The 13,638-nt window shown below is 43.1% G+C and overlaps 1 protein-coding gene across 7 annotated transcripts in view; it reads right to left on the bottom strand.

Annotated features, from left to right (window-relative positions):
- Positions 1-9,054: 9,054 nt before the first annotated feature.
- Positions 9,055-13,638, bottom strand: part of sox5 (SRY-box transcription factor 5) — a 418,494-nt gene continuing 413,910 nt past the window's right edge. For all 7 annotated transcript variants that reach the window (XM_037539858.1, XM_037539854.1, XM_037539868.1 and 4 more), the window contains one exon: positions 9,055-13,141. In XM_037539858.1, coding sequence (XP_037395755.1) covers positions 12,841-13,141 — 301 coding nt within the window. In that variant the 3' untranslated portion in view covers positions 9,055-12,840. The remainder of the gene's footprint in view (positions 13,142-13,638) is intronic.

Raw genomic sequence — 13,638 nt, 5'->3', positions numbered from 1 at the left:
ATGACCCAGTTGTATAATACACTTTGAGTCTGCTATTAAGAACCATTTGCCGTTTTTGTCTAATAATTACACACTACACAACTTCACAAAGCGCACTTTTTGCGGTGAGCTATAGACTGTCTACATGTTTCAGGATGTCCTGTCTTTTTCCTTCAAACACCCAATTTACTGCAAGTAACACTTCCATTCTGTCCTTGGAGGTTTGAAGGTCTTTCTGTAATGAAATGATCATCATTTAAAGACATGGTGAATATGTCAGGTTTTGGTGGGGTTTTTTTATGTAATGCAGAGGCTGTAAACTCTAAAACACAAAGAAGAACCCATACGTAAACAAGATCCAGAAATGCTGCCACCTTCTCTGGGCCGGAGCTCATTTAAAATGGACTGAAGGGAAGTGGAAAAATGTTCTGTGATCTGACAAATCAAAATTTGAAATTTTTTTTGGAAATCATGGACACTGTGTCCTCCCGGGCTAAAGACCACTCAGCTTATTATCAGTGCGCAGTTCAAAAGCCAGTATTCAGTCTACTGACCTCTATAGGAGAGATACATTTTTGAAAATCCACACACACACACACACACACACACACACACACACACACCTTCTAAGCTGCTTCTTCTTCTGGGTCACAGGGGATGCTGGAGCCTATCCCAGCTGTCATTGCGTGAAAGGCAGGATACACCCTGGACAGGTCGCCAGTCCATTGCAGGTCAGGCAGACACATTCACATATAGGGGAAATTTAGCATGGCCAAATGGCCTGACTGCATGTCTTTGAACTGCTGGAGGAAACCGGAAAACCCTTAGGAAACCCAAGCAGACACAGGGAGAACATGCAAACTCCCCACAGAAAGGTCCATGGTCGCCCGGCCAGGGACTCAAACCCAGACCCTCGCTGGGAGGGAACAGCGCTACCCACCACGCCACCGTGCCGACCCCACAAATGTACTCGTTTATCAGATATAGATTAGAGATGGGGCTGATCCAAATCTATATCAGCATCGGGCCGATTGTCTCATCGGATATCGGATGGACAGGGCCGATCTCCTTACTGATCCGGAATCCAGTCCGCAGTTTGTGCAGGACCATGAACCTGCCATGATGTAACATAATGTTACATGAAATACGTCATCGATCCAGATTCCATTCCACATCTTACCATGAACCTGTGGCAACTTCAGTCTGTAACTGAGTGAGCAAATGACATCAGCTGTTGGTTTGACTAAGATGTTGTTTGTTTGGAGATATTTTAGTCTGGAAATACTGAAAAGCAAGACGGCTACTTGTAATCGTGGAAGGCCAGCGTGCCGAGGGGTGGAAGCACGGCTGTGTTGCACCAGTTTACTCGCCTGCAGAGGTTCCACGTGAGAGAGCACCAGGTGTTCAGGCCAGCTAACAGACAGGAAAACACCTTGCTTGTTAATTCCCTTCTCTGTTTCTGAGTGCCTTGCAGGCCCTTTGCTGCTGTAACACTGAGAATTTCGCCATTGTGGGACTAATAAAGGATTATCTCATCTTGTCTCATCTCATCTTAGTTGTGTATCAGAATCGGATCAGAACTGAAAAAATGTGGATCGGCCCATCACTAATATAGATACTGAAACTCGGTGAAGGAATAATGGAGATGTTCTGCTTTTAATTAGTGCTCTACTCAGACTAGAAGACACAAGTCTACTTCTTTTCCACTTTCTAGTCATTTCCAGTTCATTTCAGTGGTTGAGAGAACCTGAAAGCTCCAGTAGACCTTTATATCATCTTTTCCTCCAAAGAATCAGGTGACACCGCTTTTCCCCTTTTTACTATCCTTTGTCATTCTTCTTGCCCTTTTAAAATCCCGATTTATGCGTCATTATGGATGAATTAGAAACTGAACTCTTGATCTTCATACAGACAACGGAGGGACTAAACCGCTGAACACACTGGTGCTGGCACTATCACTTGTCTTTTGTCATCATTCACTGAATTAAGTCAAGTCAGAGTCTATTCACACAGCGCTTTTTACAACTGACGCTGTCACAAAGCAGCTTTACAGAAAATCCAGGTCTAAGCCACAATGAGCAAGCCAAAGGCGACAGTGGCATAAACCCCCCCTAAGAGGAAGAAGAGGAAGGCTGCGTCCAAAACCGCAAACTGCCAGACTACATAGAATGTGTAGTGCACCACCAACAGAAGCCTGTTTATTAGTGCAGCATATGTAGTATAGTAGTATGTAATTTTAGACACAGCAGATGGAACCTTGAAAAGAACCAAGACAAGATTTGATGTTTCTATACCTGCTTCTCTGTCTCTGTCTTAATTCAGCTCAGCAATCCAGCTCAAACCCTTCCTGAATCCGTAGAGCCGCCCTTTCCATTCCATCTCATCACAAGATCATACGAGACTCACACCTGGAGTTATGAGCCTGTGAAGAGGGGCTGAGATACACATCATCTGCCTCTCACCGTGTAGAGCTGGTGGGTTCGTGTGTCCGTCTACATTCTGTCTGAAACTGACCAATGGACGCTCATGAAATCAGCAAGGACTGACCGTCACACCCTTCATTCTTCAATCAGTCCACATCGGAGTCTCGTGTGAAACGGTGTCAGAGAGTTTTGCAGCGGGTTTGGAAAGTATTGATGAAGATAACGGAGCGTTTAGATATGAAATATATGAGGATCATATTCTCTGAAGAGCCTTTAAAGGAGAGTTTAAGAAGAGATGAACAAATCGAGAGAATGTCCTCAGACCACAGAGGGTTGCAAATCTTTCAGTAAGCCTAAAAAGAAGTTCAGTGTCAGTGTTTGTCCTGTTTGTGTTTAATAAATTTGAATTTTACTGCTTTGACTTGGCCCCCACAGTAAGGAGGGCCTGGGTTCGATTCCCCGGCCGGGCGACCAGGATCCTATTTATGTGGAGTTTGCATGTTCTCCCCATGTCTGTGTGGGTTTCATCCAGGTTCTCTGATTTCCTCTCACAGTCAAAAGACATGCAGTCAGGCCGTTTGGACATGGTAAATTGCCCCTAGGTGTGAATGTGTCTGTCTGGGCTGGCGACCTGTTCAGGATGTATCCTGCCTTTTGCCCAATGCCAGCTGGGATAGGTGACCCAGAAGGAGAAGTAGCTTAGAAGATGTGTGTGTGCTTTGAATTGAAGAGAAATATGAGAATGTGTTCTTTACAGATGGAGCTCAATAGTCTTTTATACCCCCACCCATTGTTACAGGGGTGTTGGGTGTGTTATAATCATGTCTTTACCCACCGACCAACCCCACAGGGCAGCATAGCATTTCTTAACCCCTGACACTTCCTCAGGCTGAGGTCATCAGATATGCTCATTAATTGTAAAGAGGAAATGAAATGGGTTCTTTTTTCATTTTTACAATCAACCTCTAATAGCCACACCCTTTAAAAAGGTGGTTCTTCCAGGGTTCTTAGGAAAGACATTGGTTCTATATCAGGCCATAAACACTCAAAAAACCATTTCCATGCTTAAATGGTTCTCTGCATGGTGAAATGGTTCTTCAGATTGATGGGTTGCATGTGGTTCAATATAGCACCAAAAGGGTTCTGCTGTTGTTCCAATGCCACGTTTGTTACAACAGAAGAACCCTTTCTAGTGCTAAATAGAACCCATTTCAGAAAGGTTCTACATAGAAGCATATACAACACATTCTCCATCAATATGAGGAACAGCTTCACTGTGCAAATGGTTCTTCGTTCTACACTCCACACTCACTGTCCACTTTATCAGCTCCACTTACTGTATAGCTGCACTCTGTAGTTCTACAGTTACAGACTGTAGTCCATCTGTTTCTCTGATACTCTGTTACCCTGTTCTTCAGTGGTCAGGACCCCCATGGACCCTCACAGAGCAGGTACTATTTGGGTGGTGGGTCATTCTCAGCACAGCAGTAACACTGACGTGGTGGTGGTGGTGTGTTAGTGTGCTTTGTGCTGGTGCGAGTGGATCAGACACAGCAGTGCTACTAGAGTTTAACACCTTAGAGTCGCTGCTGGACTGAGAACAGACCACCAACCAAAAATATCCAGCCAACAGCGTCCTGTGGGCAGCGTCCTGTGGGCAGCGTCCTGTGACCACTGATGAAGGACTAGAGGATGACCAACACAAACTGTGCAGCAGCAGATGAGCTGTCGTCTCTGACTTTACACCTACAAGGTGGACCGACAAGGTAGGAGTGTCTAATAGAGTGGACAGTGAGTGGACACAGTGTTTGAAAACTCAGCAGCACTGCTGTGTGAGTGTAGAAACAAGGAGTTGGTCATAATGTTATGTCTGATCGGCTACACTGTGTGCAGAATTATTAGGCAAATGATTATTTTGATCACATCATCCTTTTTATACATGTTGTCCTACTCCAAGCTGTATAGGCTTGAAAGCCAACTACCAATTAAGTAAATCAGGTGATGTGCATCTCTGTAATGAGAAGGGGTGTGGTCTAATGACATCAACACCCTAAATAAGGTGTGCTTAATTATTAGGCAACTTCCTTTCCTTTGGCAAAATGGGTCAGAAGAGAGTTTTGACGGACTCTGAAAAGTCAAAAATTGTGAGATATCTTGCAGAGGGATGCAGAAGTCTTGAAACTGAACAATCAAGCATTTCATGGCAAGTAGCCAACAGGGTCAAAAGAAGCGTGTTGAAAAAAAAGGCGCAAAATAACTGCCCATGAATTGAGGAAAATCAGGCGTGAAGCTGCCAAGATGCCATTTACCACCAGTTTTGCCATGTTTCAGAGCTGCAACGTTACTGGAGTATCAAAAAGAACAAGGTGCTCGATACTCAGGGACATGGCCAAGGTAAGGAAGGCTGAAAAACGACCACCTTTGAACAAGAAACATAAGATAAAACGTCAAGACTGGGCCAAGAAATATCTTAAGACTGATTTTTCTAAAGTTTGATGGACTGAGGAAATGAGAGTGACTCTTGATGGGCCAGATGGACGGGCCCGAGGCTGGATCAGTAAAGGGCAGGGAGCTCCACTTTGACTCAGATGCCAGCAAGGTGGAGGTGGGGTACTGGTATGGGCTGGTATCATCAAAGATGAACTTGTGGGACCTTTTCGGGTTGAGGATGGAGTGAAGCTCAACTCCCAGACCTACTGCCAGTTTCTCGAAGACACTTTCTTCAAGCAGTGGTACAGGAAGAAGTCGGTATCGTTCAAGAAAAACATGATTTTCCAGAACCCCATAGAGAACCTGTGGTCCCTCATAAAATGTGAGATCTTCAGGGAGGGAAAACAGTACACCTCTCTGAACAGTGTCTGGGAGGCTGTGGTGGCTGCTGCAGAATCTATGGATGGAAGGCTTTTGAGTGTCATCGTAAAGAAAGGTGGCTAAATTGGTCACTGATTTGTTTTTGGTTTTGTTTTTGAATGTCAGAAATGTTTATTTCTAAATTTTGTGTTGGTATATTGGTTTACCTGGTGAAAATAAACAAGTGAGATGGGTATATATTTGGTTTTTATTAAGTTGCCTAATAATTCTGTACAGTAATAGTTACCTGCACAAACAGATATCCTCCTAAGAAAGCCAAATCTAAAAAAAACCCCACTCCAACTTCCAATAATATTAAGCTTTGATATTTATGAGTCTTTTGGGTTGATTGAGCACATAGTTGTTGTTCACTAATAAACAGAATCCTCTCAAATACAACTTGCCTAATAATTCTGCACACACTGTATATTCTTTATATACTCACTTTATAAAACTGTATCATCTTCTATTATAAGACCGGCTTGTAAGAGGCCTGTATACCTCACTCTTGTCCACTTATGACATTTATGTGGTTTATAAATCAAAAACAGTCATAATTTATTTTTACATGACTATTTTCCAGCCTCTCTTTATCTCTTACAATTAAACAGGCTGAATTCTATGCTACTGCACCTTTAAGACTTATATATATATATGTTAATGAGCTCTGTTCTGATTCGCTACCCTGTTCTGCTGCTGAAACACTTCTTATAACTTCAGTGTGAGTGGGCGACTGCCGTATGTTGAAGAGGCTGATAGATGTAAATGTTTTGTCGTTCACTTTTCTTTCAGCAGTGGTTTGATTGATGCATTGATGTATTATTTCATTCATGTAAAAATAGTGGACTTAATTCGTTATGTTCGGTTACGTGGTTGGTTAGTGTAGTGTAGTGTAACACCTCTGTGTGCTGTAGTCTGGGGTTCAGTCTCTCACCAGGGCAGCACCCTACACTATACCAATAGGAGTCCTTGGGCAAGACTCCTAACACCACCTTCACCTACCTGGTTAAAACATGATCAAATTGTAAGTTGCTCTGGATAAAATCGTCTGCCAAATGCCATGTAAAGAGAAAAAAACGGTCAATTTGGATGTCATTTTACAACCACATTTCAAAAAAGGTTGGGACACATGCTGCCATCCAGATGACGTCTTTTTCAGGGAAGGCCTTGATTATTTCAGCAAGACGATGTCAAACCACATTCTGCATGTATTACAGCAGCACTGCTCCGTATTAAAAGAGTCCGGGTGCTAAACTGACCTGCCTGCAGTCCAGACCGGTCACCACTGAGAACATTTGGCACGTTATGAAATGAAAAATATGACAAATGAGCCCCGGAACTGAATCAAACAAGATCAGAAAACATTTCACTTTCAGAGCTACAGCAGCGTCTCCTCAGTTCCCAAACACTTACAGAGTGCTGATAAAGAAGAGGTGATGAAACACAGCGGTGAACACGCCCCCGTCCCAACTTTTTTGGAACGTGTTGTTAGCATCAAATTCAAAAATGGGCATAAATTTAAATCTAAAACAATGAAATTCTCAGCTTCAATGTTTGATATGTTGTCTTTTTAGTATTTTCCGTTTAAAATATGGTTTACATGATTTGCCCATCATTGCATCCTATTTTTATTTACATTCTGCACAGCGTCCCAGCTTTTTTGGAAATGGGGTTGTATATACAGTAACTTTTAAAATGATTATTCCTTAGCAAAGCACTATTCTAAAGTTCTAGCTATGTCTCAGAAGAGAATGCAGGTTATTGGCCCTCAGCTTTTCATCTAAAAATGCATGTAACTCCGCTTCGGGGGCCACTCAGTGATTTGTCTGTTGTTAATGCTGCATATTTCAGCGTAATGATCGTTTTAAAGCTCCACTTCACAGACGCCACTTTCTTACTTAGTCTTCTTTTGTAGAGGCCTTTGGCTCGCTGCTCCTTCTCCCGCTTACTTGGCCGAGCAAGAGCAAGTCAAATAGTCCCGGACGTATTAACAGCCTCGTCTAATTCATGGGAACATATTTCAGTAAATGTTTGTAATCCGAACGGATTCGCTGCTCTTCCGAAAGAAATAAAGCCTCACACACAAACTTGCTGTAATCCCGATCTGCGTACATGCTCTCTGTAGAGCAGCGCTTGACCCGCACCGCCGCAGTGCCTCTACTTCTTTTTCATCGCATGCAGTGACGCAGTTCGGTGGAATGCGGCGGGTGCAAAACGGCGGACAGAAAGAGACCAGCAGGAGTTACAGAACACATTGCTGTCTTTATTAGAGCCTAGACCGGCAATAATACTGAAAAACGTCAACTCAGAACAGATGGTGGCAATCCACGGCTTGTTTGTTTGTTTTGTTTTTTTGCTTTTTTTTGCTTTTTTTTGCATGTTTGTTTGTTTTTTTGTCGTTTTTTTGTTTTTCATAAGAGTACAATAACTCCTGCTTTTTAATGTGGCATGAATAACATCAATAAAAGAGAGAGAGAGAGAGAGAAAAAAAGAAATATACAACTTATATTACACTGTGTTATGAACAAAATATAAATCTATAACTCTATGTTATATTTACATAATTATCTTTCTCCATTTTTCAAGTTGAGATGGTAAGAATAAGTATCTTTTTTTCCTTTTATTACTTTGTTTTGAGCTCCACACATGACTCTGATTGTCTTATCTATTATTATTCAAGCCACCATCGACGCTTTATGATTGACAGCAGGACCCCCGTCTATGAGCCGGCTAGCCCCGCCCTCTGCAATGAATGATTGAGTTGAAAAGGTGATTGAAATGGTCAATAAATGGTGGAACCTGACAGTGAAGATCACCGGAAATGTGCTAAATGGCAGGATGGGTGTTAAGGTGACTGTCCAGCAGGCCATGACTGTGAGGGTCAGTATGCTGGGGGGATGGGGGTGAGGGGTGAGGGGTGAGGGGAGGAACCCAGCTGAAGACTGAGAAAAGATCCGCCATGGTGTGGAGCTCAAACAAAGCCATCTTCTCCAGACGTGGAGTCCCATAGAAGTTAAACATCTAATACGGCCACTCGGTGGAGGATCACTGGACAAAAGAAAACTACGTATCCCAGAATGCCTCTGAGCATAGTCTATTGGCTGATATTGATGCCATTTTACATGTGATACATCAGGTGCAGTGTTTATAAGTCTGGACGTGACTGTAGGACCACAAATGCCCAGCGATGATCCACCGAGGGCTCGAAAAAGGACTACGAATCCCAGTAAACATGAGCCAAGCTCCACTTTTTGTTCAATGACAATGGGGTATAATAGAACTGTTTTCTTTAACCTTGATAAAAGAAAGAGAAATAAAGAAATAGAAAACTTCACATTATACATAAACCATTACAAATAAAAAAAAATGTTCTTCTTATATTTTTCTCTGACCGTCCAGAGTCCTAGTGCTTTAAGAAACAGGGTTTTTTTTTTCTCAGAGTTCATGAACGATGCACAGAAGAGGAGGAAAAAAAGCTAGAAATGTCTCTTATTCCTTCATGTCAGCAGTTCCTTGCGATTCAAAAACAAAAACAAAACAGAAACAAACAAAAAAAAAACAGGACGGGATTAATACGACGCAAAACGAGAGTGAAAAAAAGAGCAAAATTAAAATACAGAGTAATTAGATCTAAATACCTACCAGCTAAATATAATGCTTAATAAAGCACATTTTTTTCATAATGTAATAATTAAAAAAAAGGACAACCAAAAAATAAATTATACTGTACATAACTTACTAAATGTAGGAAAAAAAAAACATAAAAGAAAAACAAAAACCAAAAAAAAAACAAAACGCTGACCATCCTTATAATTATTGTTAATAATATTATTATTATGACACTAGAGGCAGTTTGAATAAAAATAAAATACAGTATTCAAATACGAACGAAAACATTGACATGCAGAGTCTAAAAAACTGCCCCTCCTTCAAAAACTTTGACAGCAGAGTGACGTCGTCATGGAGACAAAAACAAGAAAAGGGAACAAAACAGAAACAAAAAAGCAGAAAAACAATGCGCCTTCCAGACAGGGCTGGACATCAGCCCACCGTCGGCAGAGGACCTCCTGCTGGAGCGAGCAAGAGAGCTTGACCGTCTGGACGGACGCTCTGGACGCTGAGCGCTGTGGTCAGCGCTTGGCTTTGGGGACGGACTGAGAGTGCGGCGGTCAGTTTGGGCTCGAGACACTTACGTGGACATAACGTGGACAGAAGGAAGATGAAAGGTGACGGTTCTCTGCACTGGGGCTGAGGAACCGTGCCACCGGCCCCTCAGAGCGGCGGAGGGAGGCGACTGATGGAAGGCGTCTGGAGAGCTGAAGAGGCAGAAGGACCGCTTTCTTTCACAGCCCCTACGTTCTAGATACTAAACCCCAAAGTACTTGGTAATTATTCTGGATATGAAGACAGTTTGACCGAATTCCAGGTTCGGTGGATTAGGTGGTAACATGTGTGGAACAACGTTAGAAGTGCTGTGTAATTAGTTTGGGGTAGAATGATGGTAAGTAACAAGACAGTCTTACTAAATTACACGGAACAGGTTATTAGTAATAATAATAATAATAATAATAATAATAATAATGTTCATATGTTGTTTATTACGTAGGGCCTTTCCAAAGCTCAGGGCCGCTTTATAGGGTATTAAAAACAGGCCGGAAAAGAAGAAAACTACACAGAGCCCCTCTGGTCACATCTGTTATAAATAAAAATAATGTATGGCCACGCCATATTAACAAGTGGAAACGAGATCCTAATGTGTGCCCATGAGTTAGTAAGGTGTGGGAACAAGATAATTAAATCATGGCCACAAATCCATAAGGTGTGGGATGAGATCATGCTTTATTAGCTGTGTTCAAGGCTTAATGGTCTCATTCCCATGCATTACTAGGTCGTGGCACAACTTAATTATCTCATTCCCACACCTTACTAGGCCGTTTATACAGGATGTCACCATAGCAGACTATGAAATACAAAAATATCATAAAGAAAATAAAAGAAGAGCTGGCCATTGAGCTGAAAAATGGCAATATTGTAGAATGAATTATGTGGAGTAACAAGTGCACAGAAACCTGCACTGAATTTCACTGTAACGCCGTGTATTTCAGCAGAAAAGGCAAACCAGAAAGACTTTTAAGTGCCAGTCGTTGCAAAAGTGTGAACAATCAGATCTTGAGTTTCTAAGCAAGAATAAAATAAGTAAATTACACCTGAAGAAGGGAAATACGACACTTTCCTGCAGATTTTAGTGCACAGCTTCCACTTTAACATATTCGAAAAAATAAAACGTGGCGTTTAAAACGTGTCACAAGCCACGGTTTATGTTTCACGCCTCTCCCGAAAGGTTATATTCAGCAAATAAACAGGATCTGTGGCCTAAAGTGTTTTGAAGCGTGTCCTCTGTAGATGGTGTCACTTAGAAAACCGGCATATAGGCATGTCGCTGTCGTCGGCGGAAAACCTCGTATCTCCAAAATGGTAACTTTACAGGAGAAGGCAAAAACCTACTTTACTTTTAATGTAAGTCAATGGAACCAGACGTCTTTCCGAGTCATTCTACGTCATTTCTTTTAGTCCCTTCATCATGATATTTACACACAATGTACAGAACAACAGGAAAGTTCAAACTATGTCAAAAACTGGAAAACGTCAAAAACGGAGATACGAGGTTTTCTTCCAACAACAGCAATATGACGTGACCAGGGGTGCCCGAACTTTTGCATACGCCTGTATATGGGGTAAAAAGGTGGTACAAAGACACCTGAGTCCTACATACCTGTTTATTACCTGTACTCTAAACTGAGTCTGGGCTGTGAGAGAAAGCAGTGAGGTCTTTATCGTTTACTGTCCTGCTTAAACGTGTGACAGTCCAGTAAAACTGATTGTATTTTAATACTTTCCATCTTACTAATCCAAACAATTTTCCAATTATGAGATGCGTTACTATGTCCTTGTGCAGGTTGATACAAAAAAGGGTCATTTCAGAGCAGCTTAGGCCCACTGTTTGGGTACGTACCATCATTTTACTCCAAATTAATACACATTTTTGGAGTTTGTACCTTATACATGCTCAATTAATACCTAGAACTTATGGCACTGTGAAAGGAAAGAGCATGTGATGAAGTGCGCTCACACCATTGGGGGGGGGGGTTGAGTGGAAGCCTACAGAGCCCATCTATTCTCTCTGTTCAGCTGACCGTTCAGTGCCAGAGCCTCCTCTAGGGAGCCTCCCTCGCTCTCTGTTTCTCTTGGATTGGAGGAAGAGGGCTCTGCATTCTCTGTAATGGCGAAAACAGTCTGTTTAGGAAAGGAGAGAAGGACAGAGGCGGAGGAGGAGAGGCCGCGTCGGGTCCGACAGGTTGAATCTCAATTTGTGTTCTCAAAGGAACGAGCGGTTTGGATCCACTTTCCTTTCGCGGTGGTTCTCTTCATGTCCAGCACTGGCGTCTTAATAAAACACAACAGCTCGGTCCAAAAGCACATCAGCGCACGGTTATGACAGCAAACGACGAGGAATGTGATTGATCACCGCACGCAGAGAACTTTCGCTCCAGTTCTGTCCTCCTGACAGCGTATCACTGACAGTGGTTGGTTAGTGTAGTAACACCTCTGCCTTCTACGCTGTAGACTGGGGTTCAATCCCCACCTGGGCAAACACCCTACACTATACCAATAAGAGTCCTTGGGCAAGACTCCTAACACCACCTTGGCCTACCTGTGTAAAATGATCAAACTGTAAGTCGCTCTGGATAAGAGCGTCAGCCAAATGCCGTAAATGTAAATGTATCAGCGCGCGTCTCACCTCGAGACGCAGGAGGAGAAAGCCAGAAACCGCCGAGGGAGAGCAGAGCAGAAGGAGAAGGAGGGATTGTCTGTCGTCAAGTGCTGCGTCCTTTCGGTCAAAAAAAGGATGGACGTGTATGTGCATGTGTAAGTGTATGCGTATGCGTGGAGTACACCTAAGAGGGAGCGGCAAATCAAAAAATATTAAAAAAAACAAACTTTTTTTTTGTCAATTTTGTCGTTACTCCTATCTCAAAACAGGAAAATAAATGCTTTTTTTTTCCTCTATTAAAACTGTAGCACAAAAACAACAAATCACATTCACAAGCCACTTGTTGGCACCGTGTACCTGAGTGAGAATATTATAGAACCCAGAAAAAAACAAAAAAACTAAACAAAAAAACGAACAAAAACGCAGTTTTAAAAGTGTCTCTTTTATAGACAAGCAGGTCCACCGTTGTAAAGTGTCTCTGACAGGCCGACTAACTGGTCCTTGTTTCAGTATAAGTGTCGTTTATCTCCTTCCTGTAGCTTAACGGAGTCGTGACGTGAGTTTGCCACCGCGGGTTTATTCAGCAGACGTTGTGGCCACGTGTCTCGCTTTCTTTCCAAGACCCTCCGTTAGTGTAACAGTCTCTCAGATCCTGTGCTTTGCTGCTGCTGGTATTGGGCGAGGGGAGGGGGCTTAGCTCTGCGAGAGTCCGGATTGGGTGGTGTAAGGGTAAGGTGTGTGTGGGGGGGCTGGGGTTGAGACAGTAGAAGTGGAGGGTCGGGTGATCGGCGGGACGCCTCTGCGCTCAGAGCACTCTTATTGGGTCACGTGGTTCTCGCTGTCGCTGCCGAAGTCTCCGTCCTCGTCCTCGTAGTCGAAGTCGTCGTAGGCGTCGCCGTTGCTCTCGTCCATCCGCAGCTCCTCCTCTTTGATGCGGGGCTCCTCCTCCTTGCTGACGCTGAGGTAAGAGGGATGACCGCTGATTGGAGGGGCCGGCTCGGGGCTGCTGGACATGCTGGAGTGCTCCGAGGGCATCTGGGGTGACGGCATTCCGGCCATGGAGAGAGCGCCCGGGTACACCACGCCCGCCGAGGACAGAGGCAGCTGGGCCTGCTGCCTGCAACATGCAAACACAGGGACTGTTAGTGCACGGACTGACACATCTGCTCACCTTCCGTCCTGCAAGAGTAGCCAGCTCAATAACAATTTCCTCTTTTCAAGTCTTGCAAATGAGAAAATGTTTCTATTGATTAGCTCAGTCGGTCACACTGAGCCTTACACTGTAAAAAGTTCTGTAAAAAAACGGTAAAACTCTTTTAATTAGCAGAGAAAGTATTTGTTCTTCATGATGGTAAAATCTGTAAAACTACACTCGTTTAATTTCTTAGAAATACTGCCATTTACTGTAATTCAACAGTTCCACTACATGGTGCTTCAAGGGTTCCTTAGTAATGAAACGGTTCTATATAGAACCGCGAACGCTTAAAGAACCCTTTGTATGATTAACGATGAAACGGTTCTCTAGATTGATGTAGATTCCTTACAGCACCTTTTTGAAAATGGTTCTAAATAGCACCAAAAAACGGCATTGCTCTTGTTACAAGCTTGACGCTG

Source organism: Pygocentrus nattereri, chromosome 1 (genome assembly GCF_015220715.1).
Source record: "Pygocentrus nattereri isolate fPygNat1 chromosome 1, fPygNat1.pri, whole genome shotgun sequence".
NCBI classification, from domain to species: Eukaryota; Metazoa; Chordata; class Actinopteri; order Characiformes; family Serrasalmidae; genus Pygocentrus; species Pygocentrus nattereri.
This window is presented reverse-complemented; position numbering and strand designations above follow the sequence as displayed.